The 23002-nt window shown below is 34.9% G+C and overlaps 1 protein-coding gene across 2 annotated transcripts in view; it reads left to right on the forward strand.

Annotated features, from left to right (window-relative positions):
• The window catches only part of ADAMTS6 (ADAM metallopeptidase with thrombospondin type 1 motif 6), a 322344-nt gene that overhangs the window by 272597 nt on the left and 26745 nt on the right, over positions 1-23002 (forward strand). For both annotated transcript variants that reach the window (XM_047752832.1, XM_047752915.1), the window contains 2 exons: positions 12233-12362; positions 21063-21267. In XM_047752832.1, coding sequence (XP_047608788.1) covers positions 12233-12362; positions 21063-21267 — 335 coding nt within the window. The remainder of the gene's footprint in view (positions 1-12232; positions 12363-21062; positions 21268-23002) is intronic.

The following is a 23002-nucleotide window of genomic DNA, read 5'->3' on the forward strand; positions in this document are numbered from 1 at the left end:
GCTCAAGAATTTCTTTACTAGCCTGAGATTTCGTTTTTTTCAAATGCTTTCCCTAATGCAGTGATTCTCAGACTTGACTGCACATTAGAATCACCTGGGGAACTTTAAACAATTTTGATGCTTGGGCCCTCCCCCAGAGATTCTGATTTAATTGCTTAGCAGTATGGCCTGGGCATCAGATTTTTAAAAGCTCCCTAGGTAATTCTAATGTGCAGCCAAGGTTGAGAAGTACTGCCTTTGAGACTAATTGAAGGTTTATTTAGTCTTCAAATAATTTGCATTCAGATGCAAATACCTCTGGGAGCATTACTAATTCACATCTCTGTTATTAATTGGCTACTAGTCGAATGCAGAGGTTAATGAGATTTAGATATAAGTATCTGGGGTGGGAAAGTAGCTAGGGGTATCAGAGGACAGAATGAAAAAAGTGCTAGAATACCAGTTTCATAACTTTCTTTAGTATGGCCATTGGCCTTGGACATGCTTTTAGAAAGCTTTTTTGTAGTTTAGTTTATTTACATGCTTTCTTCTTTACCTGATGGATCATTTGAGTATCTTATCAATGTTTTTAAAACTGAAATTGTGCTAAATATCATTTCTTGACCTTTGGCTCAGATCAAGCGAAACTGTGCTAAACAGATTTTCCAAAACCCTTTCTTCTGATTTAAAGTTTCTGTGATATTAAGAGCACTAAAATGAATAAGTGGCTATATATGCAATCAACTTTAGTTTAGACCCACTAGTCAGAATATGAGGCTTATGGTCCCTGTTTTAACTCACCATTTATGCAAACTGAGAACAAACTTTTTTTATCTTTGTGACTTATATTTCTAATCAGAGAAGGTCTTTTATTGTTTTGGAAAGTTGTTTTTGTTAGGGAATGAAGCCTTGCAAAATGCAGCAGTATTCATGATAGAAATTATCATTCTGGATGTGCTTTCATTTCCCACTATTCAAACCATTCTCTTCCCACCCCCATCCCCTCAATCCCCACCCCCACACCACACCCCTAACTCTCCCTCTTATTTAATACAACCCTTGTGCTTTAAAGCAAAATGTTCCAAAACCAATTAACTAAGAGTTGATGCTGTACTGTTGCACCTGTTCTATTAAGAAAAGAACCTTAAGGATGCTTTAATTGTGCAAGGCAACATCAGAAATACCTATGCATTTTCATGTACTAGTTTCAAATTTATACTATAAATATACAGTCTTCATCCTATAATCGACCTAATTTACACTTTTGATTACTTCAAACTTTTTCCTAGGCTTTTCTTTCTTTTTTTGTGTGTTTAAATACAAAAATTGCATACAGTTTGGTCAGGTTTCTGCTGACAAAGGCATCTCTCTGCTAAACATTCATTGCTTGGCAGCTCAGGGAAAAGAAGATAAGCTGGAACTATGCTTAGGTGGAGGACTAGGAAAAGGAGGCAGGCTTATTTTTAGAGGCAATTTTGATTTTGTTCAAAGATCAAAGAGGACAGATTTTTCTTATATTGTGGAGTGTTTCAGGAATGTTTCTGATCAATTGTCTTTGACCACTTAAGATGTTATCATTACTTTTTATTTTATATTTACATAGACTAATTATTATTTAATGTTTGATTCTTAAATTTTATATAGATGCTTATTTTATTTGTTATTCCTTTTCTTCCCTGGATGTCATCTTAAGCCTAGTGTGTGTGTGTGTGTGTGTGTGTGCGTGTGTGTGTGTGTGTGTGTGTGAGAGAGAGAGAATAGCATATAAACTCAAAAGATAGTCTACAGAATGGGAGAAAATATTTGCAAACAATGCAACCAACAAGGGATTGATTTCCAAAATATACAAACAGTTCATACAACTCAAATATCAAAAAAATGCAATTAAAAATAGGCAGAAGACCTAAATAGATATTTCTTAAAAGAAAGGCATACAGGTGGCCAAAAAGCACATAAAAAATGCTCAATATCGCTAATTATTAGAAAAATACAAATCAAAACTACGAGATATCACCTCACTCCAGCCAGAATGGCCATCATCAAAAATTTATAAATAATAAATGCTAGAGAGGGTATAGAAAAAAAGGAACCCTCCTACACTGTTGATGGTAATGTAAATTGGTACAGCAATTTACATTACCATCCATTTACATGGAAAAGAGTATGGAGTTTCCTTAAAAAATTAAAAATAGAAGTACCATATAATCCTGCAATCCCACTCCTGAGCATATATCCAGAGAAAACTATAATTCAAAAAGATGCATGCATCCCAGTGTTTACTGAAGCACTCTTTATAATAGCCAAAACATGGAAGCAACCTAAATGTCCATCAACAGGGGAATGGATAAAGAGGATGTAGTTGTATATATGCACATACATATATGCACATGCACACACACAATGGAATATTACTCAGACATAAAAAAATAATGAAATTATGTCATTTGCAGCAAGATGGGTGGACCTAGAGATAATCATACTAAGTGAAGTAAGCCAAACAGAGAAAGACAAATATATGATTTTGCTTATAGGTGGAATCTAAAAAAAAAAAAATTTGATACAAATGAATGTAAATACAAAATGAAAATAGACCCACGGACTAAAAGCAAACTGTAGTTACCAAAGGGGAGGAGAGGGATATATTAGGACTTTTGGATTAACATATGTACTCCTATATATAAAACAGATAACCAACAAGGACCTACTATATAGCACAAGGAATTGTACTCAATATTTTGTAATAAACTATAAGGGAAAAGAATCTGAAAAATAATATATATATGTATATATACATATACATGTATGTATAACTGAATCACTGTGATATACACCTGAAACTAATAATACATCGTAAGTCAGTATATTTCAATTTAAAAAAAGAAGGTGGTGTATTGGGATAAGTATAGTGTGGGGAGCCTGGTAGAGACTTCCATGTTGATAGTAGTGACAATCTGTTGCTCTGGGGAAGCTTATAATCAGTCAATGAGATAAAACCTTAATATTTGAGGGCACTGTGTTATTTAGCTACTGCTACAATAAAGTTGCATTAACAACCTCACCAAAAATAAAAATAAAATTTTTAAAAGATATTCTGTGTTTTTCCTCTTTCTAACTAGGACAAATTCTTTTCAATTTCACGTTTTGTGATTTCACCTGATTTACCTGGATTCTTATAAATATTGAAACTGAGATTTTGAGATGGTTTACATAGTTTCCAACTACTATTTTGCATTTTCCTGATTTAGGGCCATATTTTTCACACTGCACATGGTACCCCAGGACACTGCAGCAAACTTACAGAAGCAGAATATTGTAGAATATTGCACATATTCAGTGGAAACACAGTGACATGGATCCTATACCGCTCAAATTATTAATATTAAGTTGTTTGTACCAAACTACTTAAGAACATTCTTAGGTACTTTTTTTTCTGCCTGGGAGGACTGTGAAAAAAATTTATTGGAACTCTAAGGGTGATGTGAAAGAAAATTTGAGAACTCTTGATTTAGGGTAAAAGCAGTATCAGTAAAGTTGGACAAAAATTAGTCACCTCATTTCCTTTCAGTACATGATGAATTTCATTTCATAAGAGGAAAAAAATGCATACAAACTCCTCATTCAGGGTCCTGATGATGTTCAGAGTTTTTGAATGGAGACTCTTCTGCACTTCCATTAAGAAAACTAGAAGTTTTGAGTAAAATGTAAATTTCTCCTATCTGTATTATGTTCTCCTGAATGTTTCCTTCCTCTGTTTCAGTTTCAGATAAGAAGGTGATTAAAGCCAGGAAAAAAAAAAAAAAAAGAAAGAGGAAAGAAAAAGAAACTATATGTTTCAAAGAGCTCCTCATAACAAATTCTTCGCAATTTACTACCTAACAAGTTTATGTAATAGTCCACATTATTTAATTCACTAATTGTCAACTTTTCAAATTATTTTAATGAATCTGTCAAGCAGAATACCTGGTCCCTTTAAAAAGTTGGATATTTCTACATTGTTTCTATGGAAGCACTTGATTTTTTTCTTTATTTTTTTTAAATTTTATAATGATTTTTATTTTAAAAAATATTCCATTTTAGCTGGTTTACAGTGTTCTGTCAATTTTCTACTATACGGCAAGGTGACCCAGTCACACATACCAGTGTTAACATTATATATTGTGTTGTTTTCAAGAATGATACAACACCGTAATGTGTACTTAAAAGTACAGTTAATTCTAAAATAACAATTGTAAAAAATAATTATTGGAAAAATAAAATGCAGTCTTTATGCCAGTGCTAATATCTGACTGAAAAGAACAGCTCTCCAAGTACCAGATAAAACAGAGGCAAATGCTTTATATTTTCACAGGTGTCCTTTTAATTTATTTGCTAATTCTAACATGCCTAACATGTTCAACATCACTAAAAATGGTCAGTTGACAAAATTTGTGAACTAATAGAATGTGTTTCAAACAAACAAGACTTTGAGAGTGGGTTTTAAACATAGCAACAATAATAATGACTAACACTTATAAACGACACATATACTGTAACTTGGACTGAAACTCAAAATGGAGGAGTCCCACAATAGGGAAGAGGGAAACAAAATCCGATCGTTTTTTGAATTTCAAAATAGACTTGGTTTAAATTAAGTGTGAAAAACATTAATAAGTGAAATCTTATCATTGTTTACTTCCCTTTGATTTAGGAATTACCATCCAAAAGTTATTCAGAGTTAAGTAAAAGATAACAGATGGAAATTTTAGTTTGAATAATTAAAAGTGCTTTCGTCATTGCCATATCTTTTCCTTTGAAGAAATATAGTTATTTTAAGGAATATTCTCTATGAAAGATATTTTCTTTGTGAGGTTGCACAATGTGCTATTGTTTGAAACAATGAGAGTCCTTTTATGTTTGGTTCCTGTAAATACCAAACTTAGACATAAAACAGATCACTGTGATAATGATTCAAGTCCCTTGTAAAAAGTGACTTGAGTTTATAAGGAATAAAGATTTGCATTCGGTTTTGTTCATTATTCTCTAATTTTCTCTTTGAGCTTAGAAAACAAACATTTGTAAGACTAGACAATAAATAGTCTCTTTGCAATGACTGTGGTGTTCCCTTTTCACTCTCTCCCACCATTGCCTAGTTTCAATTCATTTTCAATGTTGAGAAGGAAGACTACTCTTTAACATATGGGATTAATTGTACCAGGCATCACAGCAGGGCACTTGCGAACGTCACAGCTCCCAAAAGCCTATGCTCTGTAGCCATCGGTTGCACCTGGCTGGCTTCTTATGTAACATGCCCTGGAGAGGAATAACTTCTCTAGGTAAACTCATGTTCTTGGCTGGTTCACACTTCTGGAAGTTAGTATGTCTGTTGTTTTGTCTCTAATAATTATTTCTATTTATCTTTTTCCTTCAGCACATGACTTCCTCTATAGAATACACTTTTAAAAAGTTCTTTGAATTCTGCTGTGTGTCTTCAATGTAATTTAGGCTTTCTAACTTCTTGTACAAAATCCTATATTTGAAAATTTAGTTAATAATCTGACATTTTTTATTGTTTACCCTCGCATATTGTGGCTTGTGTTTTCTCTAATGTTAAGATTTATAACAGAAGGCAAGAAATCTCTGTTAACCTAAAACATTCCTCCTAGTACTGTTTTCCTTCCTGTTTCATTTCATTTCTATTGTTTTAGAGATTATATTCTTCTGTAACATGAATAGGGCCTGGATACATATTCACTCAATGAAAAACTTGGGTAAGGATAAAGCCAAGGTTTGAGTGCATTCCTATTTTATTAATGATCAGTGTCAAAGTTCATATTTCACTTCATAGAAATTTTGTCCCAATCTCATTTTTCTTGTTGTTGTTCTTTTTGTCTTTTAGGGCTGCACCCACGCATATGGAGGTTCCCAAGCTAGGGGTCCAGTCAGAACTATAGCCACCGGCCTACACCAGAGCCACAGCAATGTGGGATCTGAGCCACGTCTGCGACCTACACCACAGCTCACAACAACGCCAGATCCTTAACCCAAGGTCAGGGATGGAACCCGTGTCCTCATGGATGCTAGTCAGGTTAGCTAACCGACGAGCCATGACAGGAACTCCCCAATCTCATTTTTGATGGTCATAACATTATGCATCTTTACAAAGTATTGTGCATAAAATACGTTTGGAAAAAAAACTTCTTATAAGTGTATGCATCATCACCCTCATTTTATAGGACCCTATGATATTACTTTTCCCATTTTTTTTACCTAAACAAAATGAAGATTTTGGTTTAAAAATCTTATAGCTTATTTATGATTAAATACTTGCAATAACTCAAATCTGAAGTATTTACTCTTTGGTTCCCAGAAAAGGATTTTATATATAATTAAAGAAAAATGCTTTATTGGTGATAAATCAGTTACAATGTGTGGAAGAAGCTCAAGACCTCCTTGCACTCCAACATCATTCTTCTAAATTTTAATGAAATACCCAAAACAAATGAGCTACTACTAAAGTTCACAGAAATTCCTCTTTAGTATGAGTTTATTTATATTAGGAGACTTGCCTCTCACAAATTCCTCTTTCTAGTTGGTGTTCTGCCTCTTGACATGTATAACCTCTTTGATATGTACCTCACAGTGCTAAGAACTGAGTCACTGAAACAAGCCTAAAAACAAATGGAATCTAACAAATGTACATTTTCGAGACTTATTATTCTTTAGAGTACAGGAGAAATGCGGGGGTGGGGGGGATGAACAATTGGATTGTGGAGGAAAAAAAAAGACAGCTTTCACAGAATTTTGGATCAATATTAGAAATCATTTAATTTGATTGTCTCATTTTACAAAAGAGAATGAAAACTTGCCTTCAGTCATTTACCTAAACTGCCTAGAACTCAAAAAGAGGTAACTAAACAAGGCAGAAGTTGGAGTAAGAAAAAAACACTGTAACAAGATAAAGTGAAAGGGAATGACATCATAGACATTTGGCTATGAAAAGATCCATGAAGATCAAGGAAAGAGAAATCAGATGGCAACATAACAAATGAGGGAATTGTAAAATTAAAAATATTAGACCTGGAAGTGCATTTTTATCAAATAAGATAGCTTCCATAACATGATTATAATGGTACTTGCCTCATCCCCTCCCCTCATTATTAGTGTAATCTTGTTTAGGTTGCATCTGTCTCACTCATTTTCTCCCTATGATAGTAAAACCCAAGACTTAGACATAGTAGAAGTTCAATGAATTAACTAAGTTAGACACTTTCCATTGAAGAGATTACTGTTCCTATATAATGAGTACTAGAAATTCCTTCCAGAAATAGTGTGATTTCATATAAATGCATTGTATGTATTCTTCATCCTACCTTACCATCACTAAACACAATTACTCTAGAAATGTATATATTTTAAAGCCACATTTCCCTTTTCTTAATCCTGCTTCCTGGAGAGTTTAATTTTGCTAAAACAGAAGGGAAGACACTGGAAAGGCAGAGGAAGAAGGCCTTTGGAAGATTAAAAACTAGCAGGACGTTCTTCAGAGGAAGGAAGTAAATGGGTGGAACTGATTGGTACCCTGATGCCAGCTGTTAGATCCAAGGCAGATGGGCTTTGCTCTGCCCTCCAAAGCTTATGTCTGGCCAATAATCACACAGCACAGCAGCCAGATTCCAGCCATGAAAGGCAGAGCAGAGAGACTTTTTTTTTTTTTTTTTCCTGGCGCTTGCTTTCTGGATGCTATCTGCACTGAAGATTTAGATTAAATTAATATTGTTGGCCATATGCTCTGTATTCTGTGGTTATGTAGTGTTGTCTTGGTTGCTAGCTACTTTGAATGCTGCGGTTAAGCAAATTTTTGCCTTAGCCACCAACCACATTTTTACTATAAGCTCTGACTTATTAATCCCCACCCCCTTCTGAAAACTGTTTCTTGGGTAGATAAGATGTGCTTTGCCAATAGATTAAATTTTCTTGATGTTTATTAGGCCATCAATCCCACAGTTACACCTTCCTCTCTTTCTTTCTTTCACTGACTTACCCACATGTGGTTATAGACTGTTTTCTTACCAATTTAATGGTCCAGGACTGAAATGCTGGGTCTTATGACTAGATTTGAGAAGACCTAGAAGGCCTTTCTCCTGCACTTGTCCCACATCCTCGTTGGTTTAATACATAGAATTCCTTTCAAATGAAATTTAAGTGGTAATTTTTGTTCATTGAGTGCCCTATCTCTCTACTTTTAAAGTGATGAAGTGCCCTGAGAAAAGCAATAAATTGCTAAATATTGTTACACATGAATTTATAAAATGATTTAGTTATCTGAAAGAAGAAAGATGGGACATGAGAACTTTGATCAGCTTATAAGAGTAGAGGAGGAACTGAAAAGAAGGCAAGAAATGAAGAGGAGCTATGGTCTGAGCCTACACTCAAGACTGGCAGCTGTTGAGCAAAAGACTGAGTATTCTTGAACCATGACCATTTCTTAGAGTAAGCATAGCAGATGGACTTGCCTACAGCTTGGTAGACTTCTTGCTCATTGTCCTATGGAATAAGCTATTTCACAATAAATACTAAAAGCCATTTCTTCATGTGTAGCTTGAGCAGTGATTCAAGTTGGGTTGTCCTTCCTCCCAGTGGACAACAGAACCTTTGTTGGGCAAATAGATCATCTGTAACTTTTAACTTTTATTGTCAGAAACTAAAGGTAAGATCTGACAAATTTAAACTTCCAGGCTAAAAATAAAGGTTACATTTCCATGTTGAGAACCATCTTTGGTATCAAAGAATCAAAATGATAAGCAAATTAAGTCTCTAAACAAGATACACTCATTTTAGAGAGTTTAAAGTGAAATATATATTGATAATAGCATCTTTGTAATTAAATTTCTAATATGAAACCATTAAATTTTTTCAAGCATGGAAGAGGAATTGCCTTTAAAAACAGCATAGGTACAGAATTTGCGTGCCAGTAACTTAGGTGTTTAAGAATAAAATATAATTAGTGCATTTTAAAATTTGACTGATTAAGTCTGCTAAACATCTGCTTCTCTCCAGGGGATATGGGCACTAAGCCATCAGAATTTTGTTTTTGATTAGGCATATACTGACTGACGTTTTATGTTTTGGGTTATAAACTATAAGTCTTTAGGTTCGAAAGCATAGTGGTTTTGTGTAACTGGATGTAATTATTCCCAAAAGGATTTAGGTCAATTTCTTAGCAATGTTTTACAGATTACTTTAAAAGAAGCTGTGTACAAGAGGCTGTCATAGTAAAAGATTCTAAACTCAATCATTTCTCTTGTTGACTTAGTTTATATTATTTCCAATTGACTTGTGTTTTCTACTCTTTAATGCTAAAAGCTGGATTTTCCTTAATCCAAAAGTATGTGTTGAAAAATCCATCCAATTAGGTGCATTGGTTTAGAGTTACTCTGTTGCCACTGACTTAAAAAAAAAAAAGAAAAATCTGTGGACCTGCCAAATGTGAGGGTAAAAGTTGGAAGGAGATTTGTATGCTGTTGATGGAGATAGTTCAGCGTTTTAGGAAGATTTGGAATAGATTACTGGTATAGTAAGTTTTTGAGTGTTAAATACCCCACTGTCTAATATGACTTTTTAGGAGAAAATTAATAAAAGATGAATGCAAGGAAAATACATCTTTTTAAAATAGTTATTTCAGCTGTTTATTTAAGGACTTTAATTTTTACTTCATAAAAAGATAGCATTCTGAAGTTAGGAAACTTAAATGCACCCCAAATACCCTAATTTCTAATTTTTAAGAAGCTGGAGTTATGACGAATTAAGTGAATTCGAGTTACAACTCTTAGCACTTAGCTTAATACCTCATAAATACAGTGCTTTCTATTTAGTAATTTTTTTCTCTGTTGAATGAATGAATGGATGAGTGAATAATGAATGATCTACCTATTTCAGTTACCTGGTGTTTTTACTTTGTGCACTATGTAATTTTAAATTAATTACTGGGTGCCACAGAAGAACAAAATTGTCTTAAAAATAAAGGTCTAGAGCAAAGATATGAGATTATGGATAATTTTTATTTTGTTCTTTCTGGTTTTGTGTATGTCCCAAATTTTTGACAATAAGTATTATATAGCCAAATTTTTTTAAGATTGTACATGACTAGAATTTCTTAAAATCAAATATAAATCTTATTTCTAATAACTAGTATTTCATCTGTGATTCAAATGCAGAGCCCTTGCTTTTATATTAAAGGCTACCTTTAAAAAGTCATGTCACAACCAAACAACATTTCGAAGATTAATTTAAAGGAAGTAAAATTTTATCTTAACCTGTGGAAACTAAATTAATGTTTCTCCCATTGATATAAAGCAACATCAGTTCCATTTTGTGGTATTGAAAATGTTTATTCTCCCTGAATAAAAATAAAAGAAAATGTTTATCCTTTTCTGGAAAACAACCAAGATACTAGATTGAATGCCAACTTTCGTATTGTTAAGTATAATCATATTTTTTAAATTGTTCAATATATGAAAGTTGGCTAAAGTTTTAAGTCCTTTGTATAAGTGGATTTATTTTAAGTCTCCCCTCTCCAAGATGATATTTGAATGATTTTTTAAAAAAGAACCATGTTAACTTATAAAAACAACCCCCTGCTTTTCCCAAAAGGAACAAAGAATTTAACCTGGGTGGATGGATATTCTGAGCCACTGTGACAGTTGGTAGTTGAATCCTATGACTAATGATAGAGATTTTTGTCTAGGTGAATCACAAGGACTTAGTTATCTGCCCACTGGAATGACACGGTGGGGAGATATCTGGTGAACACTGTGGAACATCTGTGAATGTGTCAAAGCTATGCCTGATGTGAATCATTCTTCCCTCAAAAATCCAAACTTTAATAGTTAAAGAATTCCAAGTGGTTGTCACATAAACAGAGATGTTTGGCCTCTTCAAGGGATTGGGAAGGAGTGAATACAACACATCCTCTGAGACATTTTGCCACTAAGTTGTTTGGCTGTGTTTTAAGCCCCTCAATTTAGGAAAACCTAAAACCTGTTGAAGGTGATCAGTAAAAGCTTTGGGTCATTGCAAGTAATAAAATATACCCTCTTAAAAGGAACTAAAAGAAAAAAAAAAAGAAAGCTGCAGGTTTGTGTGGGACTAGCTAGGTGTGAAGCTGCAGTTTCCTGGATGCCACTAATGCTGCTTTTACAACTGGTTCTGGGTAATTTAGCCTACCTGGTTATAGAAGTGGGGTGGGTGAGTAAATGGCCAGCTTAGTTTGTGTTTTATTTTCAATTCCAGGAACAAGCTGCTACCCCTACAGGATCTGAAACATTAGCATTATCTGGTAGTTTGCCTTTTTCTCTGAGACCTTAATATACCTATCTTTGCTTCTTTTGATTCCTCCACACTGAAGAGAAAATGAGTGTGCATAAAGTCTCTTTACCAGCCATATATACAAATAAGAGTGTGTTTGTGTCTGTCTTTGTATTTTGTGAAATGTGAGCAAGTTGTGGTGGATATCTTTGCCAATAAATAATAAACATATATTTGGAATTTTACAAATTTTAAGAGAATATTTTTGGCTGTGACAAACAGGTCACAGAGACTAATTAACTATTAAGAATCAGATAAGTATTTTATAAGTTAATATTTGGTGAAATATGAATGTATCTGTTTGACAGTGGTATAGTCAACAAAGGCTGACTCTTTTAAAATGAACAGACTGCTACTGGGTTGTAGACCAAAGAGGCTCACTACAGTCTTCAAAGTTTAGACTTTGTGGGCTTTCAGAGAAATAAGTCTATAAATGGAAGGGGGAAAAATGAGACGTGTGAATGTTACGTGTTCCTCACAAAGACTAAATTGATGAGAATCGTCCTATAAAATATTAAAAAGTAAAATTGTCCCTAATCATTGTTTTGCATTGAAATGTATATTTATACATTTTATCTGATGGTATTTTGGGAAAATAAAGTTTCTTTTTTTTAAAGGAAGCACGAAGAAGAATATACAGATGGGAATACCAGTTGTTTAAAATTACCAATAGTTTCTTTTCTGAACTTGGAAACAGTTATGTTTCTAAATATGAGAACAATAATTTTGCCTAAATTGCAGTATAATGACCAGGACTTCTCTCCTTTTTAGAGAAGCAGTCAAGTGTTTCTGGAACAGATAAGACATCAGCGATCCAGTGAGGTTGATTCCCCACAGAGGAAAGCTATGCATACCTAACTTACTGAAAGGTAAACTACTCTTCAATTAACAATGTCCTCCTTTTCTCAAGGTGTCCAAAGACAGGAGGTGGTCTGTAAAAGATTGGATGACAACTCCATTGTCCAGAACAATTACTGTGACCCTGATAGTAAGCCGCCTGAAAATCAAAGAACCTGCAACACTGAGCCCTGCCCACCTGAGTAAGTAAAAGAAAGAAGTGAGAATTATTTTCAAGTGCAAAGAGAACAACATTGACTATTCATATTTGTAAACATACATTCATATGATACGAATAAATTAGGCTGAGAAAAGGGGGTAAAACATCACAGAGTATGGAATTTTGATTCCTATTTATCCATAGGTTTTGGTTATTCACTTCTTTAAAGCAAGAACTTCAATAGGTTGATCCTGGCACAATGCTAGAAATTGTTATATTTCATCAATTTTAGAGCGCATTTTTTTTTGCATTTTAACATCTCTGAAATTCGATTCATTTTGCAATTGATTAATTCATAGTATCTTACAATACTAATTGGCATTATTTTTTTCTTAATGGTACATAAAATAATGGTATCTTAGATTCAGTAAAATACAGTAGATTGAAATGCAGTCTTATCTTTTCCAGATATTTATCCTAAAGGCTTAAAGACTTTTTTAAATGGTTTAGAGATATTTTGTAATGGAATATTTAAAGTCCGTCACCCTAAGGCATCCTATCTTCTGAGTATAGAGCACAGGCCTTAGAAGTGTACTTCAGTCCCTTTCTGTTGATTAATGTAACAGTTACAACTCATTGTAAAGGGAGGCACAAGAAGAGAGCCCATATATCTTCACGATGACCTTTAAAAAACTAAAATGTAAAAATATGATATCTGGTGTCAGTGGGCCACACTTTATAATCTGTAAGAACAAAAAAGTTTCTTGATTGAGCAAAAGGCAGTAATTATGTTAAAAAAGACAAAGATACTGAGTTAATCCTGAAAGTGCTGATCTTTGTAGGGATTTTGCCTGATTGACAAGTGCAAGACAGAACATGTGTGAATGGCATTTCATTCTTGTTTGAGAAATCAGAGTAACCACTATGCCCCAGGTTACCTAATTATTCCAACATGAAATTGATGAAGGAAAAGAGAGTAGGTAAATGAGTTTATCTCAATCTCTCTAGAACTGTAGAGGAAAGCTCTATAATGAAATAATCCCTTTTTCTAAAAGTGGAGTCATAAAAACCTGGGACTTAAAATGGATAAAGAATTCAGGTCCCTACTGTGGTTAAAGCAAGCTGCATTTCTTGATATTTGTTCCAAAACAATAATGCCTTATGAGCTTTCAATATCCAAACAAACATATGTCGAGTCAGTGTCTAACTGAATATTTGAATCCTAAAGAGAAATACTCATTCCTAATCTCTTGAAAAGGTTTAGGACAGTGGCTACCAAATAAAAACACGCAGAATCTAGAGTGATAGAAGTTGTCATTCTAAGATCTTTAAATTTCATGTAGCTTCTTTTTGAAATGTGATCATCATATAACTAACTCCTTAAACTGCAAACATGGGAAAATATAGAAATAAGACCTATGAGATGTATTACAAAAATAAGTTTTTTGGTCATTTTTAAAATTTTCTTTTGCCAATTATTTTTATAAATTTATCTCAAGAGAAAGTGAAAACCTATATAAAACAAAGTGATGCTCAAAAACTGTGGGATAATTTTTTATGTTTTCAATAACTTCAGCCTATTTTCATATAATGTGAGTCTCAATCCATTGAGTTAATTACCCGACACTCAGTATTTGAAGTATTATGTTTGTCACAATCAGCCATTTAAGGCATCCAAGTGGGCCTAGTCACACCTGTTCTGCTTTGCCCTTAGCTTTTTTATTTAAGTTTAAATGTTATTCAGACTCAGCCTTTGAGATTTCAATGGTTGGTCATTTCAGCCTATATATTGTATGTTTGGATGTTACATGGGAATTATTTTTTAAACACTTTAGAAATAATTGACAGATTTGAATTGACCTACATGATTAAAATTAAGTTTCTAGTTTCCTTTCCTTTTGTAGTTATGAAATAAAAAGTTATTTATTAACTCTTTTGTTTGTTTGGAGACAAGAGAGTGGCATTTGAAAAAGATAGACTATTTAGGCTGACAGTTTTCTTTTTTGGAAAAAGCTGATGATATATATTTAAAATATTACAGTTTATTAGTCCAGTTTTTCTTAGTTCTTTTGTCTTTATGCTTTTGAATTCAGACTGTGAAAAGGGAAATCTTTATTATTCAGAATGGTTGTTGTATGTGATAAGATTCCCAGTAGACACTGGTATTAACAGAGATAAAATTCAGTGAAAAACTACTGAATTCAATAAGACTTTAAATCAGTGTGGAAGGAAAGAAAGAAGTTTTTATCAGATTACAATATGGTAATATTTGTTTTTTGGTATATTAAAGCATAATTTTTAAATGCAGAAAGTAGAAAGAAGAAACTACCAAAACTTATAATGTTTATAAGACCACTGTTAATATTCTGATCTATATATTTGGTCTTTTTTCTCTTTCTACATAGGCACACATATGTAACAAAATGGTATTATACTATTTATGATGCTTTATAATCAGTTCTCAACATATTTAACATTATGTTTTGAACATTAACCATTAACTACATACAGCATTTAGCAGATATGTCATTGTTTATTTAAATTGGTTTTCCACTGTTGAACAATTTTGGCTGGGTCCTAACTTTTGATCCCCTTCTATTCCAGAGCATTAACCATTTTTGGTACTAAAACTTTTCTCTCTCTAATTACGGCTTTATGCTAAATGATTAGGAATAAAATTTCTTGTTTAAAGGGAATTATATTTTACCCTTTGAGACACATTGTCCAATTCCTGCCCAGAAAGAATGTATGAATGTATATACCCACTGACAGTACACATATAAGACTGTCATTTCCCTGAACAACCCTGGATATTACTATTTTAAAAACAATCTTTAAGTGCTTTTTAGGAAAAGAAAAGCCTTGATATTTAATCGCTGTTTTATTCCTTGTATTTCTAGAATTGCTAGTGAGGATGGACATTTAAAAATTATGTTCAGTAGTCATTTTTATTTCTTATTTTTTTGCTTTTCCTCTTCATGGCCTGTCCAGTTTTTTTTATTGAAGTATTTATCATTTTGCTTTTGATTTATATGTATTACAAATATTAACTCTTTATAAATATTTTTCCTAGTTTGTCATGTTCTCTGTTTTACTTATGATTTTATGATCTATATTTACTTATAAATGTTTTTTAAACACTATATAGGAAAACTATCAAACTTTCATGTTTTGCGGAGTTCCCGTCATGGTGCAGTGGAAACGAATCAGACTAAGAACCATGGGGTTGTGGGTTCAATCCCTGGCCTCGCTCAGTAGGTTAAGGATCTGGTATTGCCATGAGCTGTGGTGTAGGTCACAGACGTGGCTCGGATCCTGTGTTGCTGTGGTTGTGGTGTAGGCTGGCACCTCTAGCTCTGATTTGACCCTTAGCCTGGGAACCTCCATATGCCACTGGTGCAGTCCTAAAAAAAAAAAAAAAAAGCTTTTATGTCTTTCATTAGTATAATGTTAAGAAGGCCTTACCCATTCTATCATTATACTGTCAAAGTTTTTTTTTTTTTACTGTAAACCTCAATCTATCTGAAATATATTTGCCTGCTTTGAGAAAAGGACCTATATTTATTTTAAAATATTATTGTTTTCCCAATACCATTAATTTAAAATCCTAAATAGTATTTTTTAATAAGAAAGTATCTTTTCAGGTGATGAAATATTTTAAATGTCTTTTAGTTATCTCAGAGACTTTATAAGTAAAGTATGGAAAAATACAGGGCAATAACATTTATCTTGTGTTGTATAAAAAAAATTACAGGGACCTAGGAAGAATAGACAAAAGAGACATTGGTAAAGAAATAATAATAATAATAGTATTTATCTGGAAGACTTTGAAAGGCCAGAGGAACCCTTGCTAGGAAAAGGTAATGCGCTCAAAGCAGCAAATCTTTTTTGAGAAAGAGAATAGTAGTCAAGTTGGTGAGGTGACTGTGGAGAGGAAACAAACAAGAACTCTAGAGAAATTGAATGAAAATGGGATTCAGGACATAAGCAGAAATAATTAGAAAAAGGAAAAAGGAGGAGTTGATATTAAAGAACATGACTGATGGGAAGCTATTGCCTCGCCCACAGTAAGAAAAGGAAGTAATGGTGAGTCTGACTCCAAAGAGAAAGGCCAAGAGTTCATTTTGACCATAATGCCTTTTAATAGCAAAAATATTTCTATATGAACTCATGTGAAGTCTTTTTTTTATGATTTTTATTATTTCCATTATAGTTGATTTACAGTGTTCTGTCAATTTCTACTGTAAAGTAACCCAGTCGTGTGTGTGTGTGTGTGTGTGTGTGTATTCTCTCATTATTCTCCATCATGTTCCATAACAAGTGACTAGATATAGTTCCCTGTGCTATACAACAGGATGAGTCTTTGGATACTGAGTATAATCCCTGTATGATACTGTAAATTTTTTTTTTCTTTTTAGGGCCTCATCCATGGCAAATGGAGGTTCCCAGGCTAGGGGTCTAATCAGAGCTGTAGCTGCTGGCCTATGCCAGAGCCACAGCAACACAGGATCCGAGCCACGTCTGCAACCTACACCACAGCTCACACCAATGCCGGATCCTTAACCCACTGAGTGAGTCCAGGGGTCAAACCCGCATCCTTATGGATCTTAGTCGGGTTCATTACTGCTAAGCCATGACAGGAACTCCCTGATTTTTAAATTTATGAAAATTAGAAAGATGAAAACAACAGAGTGCTATACGTTGTGATAATACTGCGACCAAGAATTAGAAGACATTTTTAAACAGCTGTGATATGGAAAGTACTCTGCTTTTTGAAGAGTGGCTTCTTTTCCTAAGGACAATCTAATTGGGCAAATACATATAAAAATAAAAGGCAAAATGTGTTAAGTACTATAAGAGTTATAAGTGAAGGTGCTAAAGAATGCTCAGACTGGAGAGAGATTTTTTTTTTTTACCCTTGGGCTAGGTGCCCTTTAATAGTATCGTTTGTGATATATATTTAACAATGATTTTGAGTCATTGTACCTTACACCTATGGACAATTATAATCTGTTATAAAGATTCATCAATTTCCTCTATAAAACTCTAAAATTTAAGACCTGGGAAGAATCATAGAAATCATATACGTCAGCTCCCATCATCTCATCTCTTCCTCCAATAATATTATTGTATGTCTATTTTTTTTATTTTTAAATAACTCAGATAAAGGGTATCTAGAAGGAAGGGGGAAGTGTAGGCAGAAAGGGAAGTTAACAAATTCTTTTTTTTTTTTTCTTTTTCTAGGGCTGCACCCAAGGCATATGGAGCGTCCCAGGCTAGGGGTCTAATCGGAGCTGTAACCATTGGCCTACACCATAGCCACAGCCACACCAGATCTGAGCCACATCTGTGACCTACACCACAGCTCATGGCAACACCGGATCCTTAATCCACTGAGCAAGGCCAGGGATCAAACCCACAACCTCATGGTTCCTAGTTGGATTTGTTAACCACTGAGCCACGACGGGAACACCTTGTATCTTATTAATGTACAGATACTATAGATCAGATTACACAGGTTGCATCAAGCCACTCATTTCAGACACTCAAACGTGAATCCCACTAACTATAGTTTCTTTATCTAGTTAAGGATGAAGATAATTTAATCACTGGATCTTCAGTTCAGAAAGACAGTCTTGGCATTATTATTCAGACTATATGATTCAACTATTGACGTTATCAGAGAGAATTTTTGTGCTCGCATTTTACCACAATATAGAGAGGGAAAAAAGAGAAATAGGGAGAATGTCATTGGAGGGTCAGGTACATGGAGAATGAAGGTGAAGGAAGCAGTCTGTCTTAAACTGAGCCGGAGAGTGATGAAACTGGGACAAGTAGATGAAGTTGTAAAATTGCAAAACTGTTTAAATAACTGGATGGTTTTTTAATCCTTCAGAGAAACATGGGAAGGGATGATTTGGTGAGCAATAAAAATGTATCAGGGACTGAATGTGAAGCCTGAAATTAAAAGGGAAGCTGGGAGAGTGATTATTACCATGACTTTCATACTTTCTGAATTAAATGCTACAGTGATACATCTAAGCTAAGAGATGATTGGCAATAACAGAGAGGACAAAGAATAAAAAGGCAGAGATGGCGCTGGGCTCCTGCAGCATTAAAAAAACAGCAACAGCTCCTGAATCACTGCTGTTGCTCTGGGCACCTGTGTTTAATTTGAAGGCCTCCATCCCTCTTACATGATGAGACCTAATGAGATCATGGCTGGAGGTGGTATGACTGAACTTTTTGTGGCTGAGTTATACACATTTCTGTTTTATCCCCTAATCTTGGTGATGAAATCACTGTTGCAGATTGAATCAGTGTTTTACTATGACCGGCATGCAAGTTATTATTCTCAGGACACATTTCCCCCTTTACCAAAAATGGTGCTAACAACTTGGGATCTTGTTCATCTGTGGACAACAAAACAGAAAGAATATGAAAATCACTTTAAATCTCTTCTGGAAAATGACTTAGAAAAAAATGCTAATGTCAGATTTTTTAAATTCAGGATTTAAGTTGTCACTCTTTAAGTAAATGAGAATTTTTAGATTTTTGGCAAAATATATTTTAAGTTGAGAAATTGGTTAATTATGATTCTCTAAATGCTGCGTTTCCCTCTGTAAGAAAATATAATACAAGTAATAATGAACAAAACCCATTGTGGCTTATTTGGCTAAGAGTAGGTTCAAATTTAAGATACTGATACTCTGACTTCACTAAGGTATTGTCTTCCACATACAAAACTGGCTCAGTGAACTAAGATTATAGGAAGAGTTGGGTATATTCTCTCTGGGTAATCTCTTATCCAGCAGTGATGAGCATATTCATTTAGGATAGAGGCATGATTTATAATCATGGATTGAAGAAAATGTCTTGACCTCATGCTTGTGATCTAGAGTCTGCTATTAGGCGGTATTAAAATTGAAGCTTTGGAGTTCCCGTCGTGGCGCAGTGGTTAACGAACCCGACTAGGAACCATGAGGTTGTGGGTTCGGTCCCTGCCCTTGCTCAGTGGGTTGACGATCCGGCATTGCCGTGAGCTGTGGTGTAGGTTGCAGACACGGCTCGGATCCCGCGTTGCTGTGGCTCTGGCATAGGCTGGCGGCTACAGCTCTGATTCGACCCCTAGCCTGGGAACCTCCATATGCCGCGGGAGCGGCCCAAAGAAATAGCAAAAAGACAAAAGACAAAAAAAAAAATTGAAGCTTAGTGGATAGCAGTTGATGGGGGGATCTAGTCCTCATACCACCATTGCACTTTTCATGATTTTGGAGAACTGTTTCCTAACACTGGGTCTTACTTTCTTCTATAAAACAAAACACAGTGCCTTGAGCATAGTAGGCATTCATAATACATTCATTATATTAAATACAACACTATATCCATGAGGACTCTGGTTGGAAATAACACAACTGCAGCTTTGGCTACCTTCTGCTCTTAAGATGATTAATTGATTTACATAACAAAGGTGAGGGAAGTGTAAGAGTAGTTCTAGCTTCAGAAATGGCTAGAATCACTTTGGAACTCTCTGCCTTCTTGCCACTTGACAGGAACATGGCCATCTTCAGCTCATATCTTTATATACACCTTTGTGACCAGACAGGAAAGGGTCCTTTAACTCTCATTGAAATATAAAAATTCTAAAACTGATCTCTTGTTGGTCTGATTTGGATCATGATTCACCCCCTTGGACCAATTAACGTGCCTAAAAGAGTGAGTACTACAAAAATATTACACACACACCTGCACACACACACAAAACCCTGAAATTATACATATGAAATTCATTGATAGCTTTAGGAGTGGCGTACCCACAAATGTGAGACATGTTCATTTACTAAGATGCTTCCTGTTTCTTACCACATTAGTTGTATAGAAGCTGTTTTTAAGAGAAAAGGGATCAAAGCAAGGGATCCCCATGTTTTCACAGAACTGGCTCAGGGCTCTGCTCTTATGGCAGGGTTTTTAAGACCCTCGTATCCTCTGGATGGATATGTGGGCCACCTCTGCCCCCGTAAGGATAATAAAGACATCTGTCTTATGTGGAGCCTGATGTTCATTCCTGGGACTCAGAAAACAAATCCTTAGCTCCTATAGTTTGGTTTTGTCACAAAATTCTCAACTGAGGGAGAACTTGCCTCAACATAATAATAAAAATAGCTACTGTTTCTTGTTCATTGTGTGTCAGACACTGTTAGAAGCTCCTGAGACTATTCCTAGCATGTATTCTCATGTTTATATTCAGTTTGTCAAGGTGATAGCTTGAAATTGGCAGTAGTGAAGTATTCATACCACAAAAACTGGCAATATAACAAATTAGGACTCCCTCCTTCCCATGAGAAGCCAGTTGTTAAACATTTTCTAGTGCATGAATAGAAGCTTTATATATGTTACCTTGTTTAATCCTCATGACAGTCTCATGATTGATATCGTTATCCTCATTTTAGAAATTAATTTTTTAAAAAGGACTTTTAAATACACATAGTGCATTCCTTGTTTGAACCTGAGTTCTGCCTGCTCCAAAGCTCCAAAGCCAATTCACTATAGTCTAGAAGGCAGCTAACAGTGCATTATCTTTTCCTTTGCAGTTCTTGCATTTGTCATTTGTCACATCAGCTGACACTGAAATGTTAGCTTTTCTGGGAAGAAGTAGTCCACTGATAAAATGCTCTCACTCTGCTGAAATCTCTGGCTGCACTGAGGGAATGCTTTTCTATGTTTCTTCCACTTCTTGCTGCAGGTGGTTCATTGGGGACTGGTTGGAATGTAGCAAGACTTGCGATGGTGGGATGCGCACAAGGGCAGTGCTCTGCATCAGGAAGATTGGACCTTCTGAGGAAGAGACATTGGACTTCAGTGGTTGTTTAACACACCGACCTATTGAAAAAGAGCCCTGCAACAACCAGTCTTGTCCCCCTCAGTGGGTGGCTTTGGACTGGTCAGAAGTAAGGAAATCTGAGGCTGTATGTTTTGAGATGTCTTAACTATCAATACCAAAGCATTTAATATTAAGGACACCTGAGCATATGAGCATCTTAGAACTCAACAAGTAAGGACTGCATAACAGTGAATTTGGCCATGTTATGTTTTATTGCTGCTTGTCAGGAAGGAAGGGTTTTGGGGGTCAGGGAAATCAATGAGAAACTGGTCATCAATTTGATTAAAAACAAGCCTAAAGTGAACCTGAGAGAATATTATAGTGAGTACTCATGTAAATGTTTTTTCTCCTTTGCTATTCTTAAACAGCATTTTAGGCTCAGAACTAGAGATATGTTTTATCCTTTTTTCCAAGTAATGTTCTAGCCTAACTGTATAATTCTTAAATATGAGTTTGTCAATTTATTATCATGTGTTATATATCTATACCTATGTATATTAACTGACACTGTTGTATCTGGGGAAAAAAATATGGAGTTGAGAGTTATAACATATCAAAAGTCAAAATCAGATTTTGGAGTTCCCGTCGTGGCGCAGTGGTTAACGAATCCGACTAGGAACCATGAGGTTGCGGGTTCGGTCCCTGTCCTTGCTCAGTGGGTTAACGATCCGGCGTTGCCGTGAGCTGTGGTGTAGGTTGCAGACACGGCTCGGATCCCGCGTTGCTGTGGCTCTGGCGTAGGCTGGCAGCTACAGCTCCGATTCGACCCCTAGCCTGGGAACCTCCATATGCCATGGGAGCGGCCCAAGAAATAGCAACGACAACAACAACAACAACAAAAAGACAAAAGACAAAAAAAAAATCAGATTTTATTATTACCTCCATTTATATGATCAGTGAGGAATATATAACTAAGATAATGTTTTTCTGGCATATATGTATATCAGTATGTCTAATATAATCCAGAGGCTTCAGTAAAATGATTTTATGAAAAATGAGGTTAGAAGCAGAGTTAGTTCTTGACTCTTCATTCTGCATGAGAAATACACCTATACACACTGTACCATTCTCCACATTTCCAAAAGAACTGAATCCTTCTATAGTGTTGGTTAATGTTAGAAAGAATGAGTATCTGGCTATATAACTAAAAGGTTAGTCTTCTCAGTTATCAAAACAGGATGCATTTCCTGCTCTGGAAACATTGTGGTACTTGCTTTAGGTATTTCCTGTAGGCCTCATAAGTTTGTCAAAAAATGAACCAAAAAAAAAAATTAAACATTATCTTTAGGAACCTCTGGATGTAACTTTTCTCCCTGTTAATCTTACTGCATGAGTGGCCTTATTTTGCTAGAGGCATGGGGCTAAAAGAGGCACTGAGTTTAAGATGGTACATGGAAATGGAGATTCTGACCAGTTGTGGTTATCCATGGAATCTTTGGCATAAGTTGGAAGTGTTCTCCCAAGTTTCCTGGCCATTATCCAGCTTCAGTAATTACATTCTGCCCACCTAACTTTTATTTGTATTTCAATCAAATGTAGAGATATTCTTGGTATTATTCATTCGGTGGTTATGGAAAACAGTACAAACTCTTCTGTTCCCTAACAGTGGGTACATTAACGCCTACATTCATTTGGAAGATAAAATCCATTTACAAAGACACATTTTATAGAATTATACATGTTAGTAGTTATTTTACTTGCAAGTTAGGCTCAAGATTCCTATAGAAGTCCATAAATAGTCTTGGATAATGATGACAACATTGTTATTGGAAAATCTTAGGGGGAGACCTGATGATTGGCTA

Source organism: Phacochoerus africanus, chromosome 1 (genome assembly GCF_016906955.1).
Source record: "Phacochoerus africanus isolate WHEZ1 chromosome 1, ROS_Pafr_v1, whole genome shotgun sequence".
Taxonomy (NCBI): domain Eukaryota; kingdom Metazoa; phylum Chordata; class Mammalia; order Artiodactyla; family Suidae; genus Phacochoerus; species Phacochoerus africanus.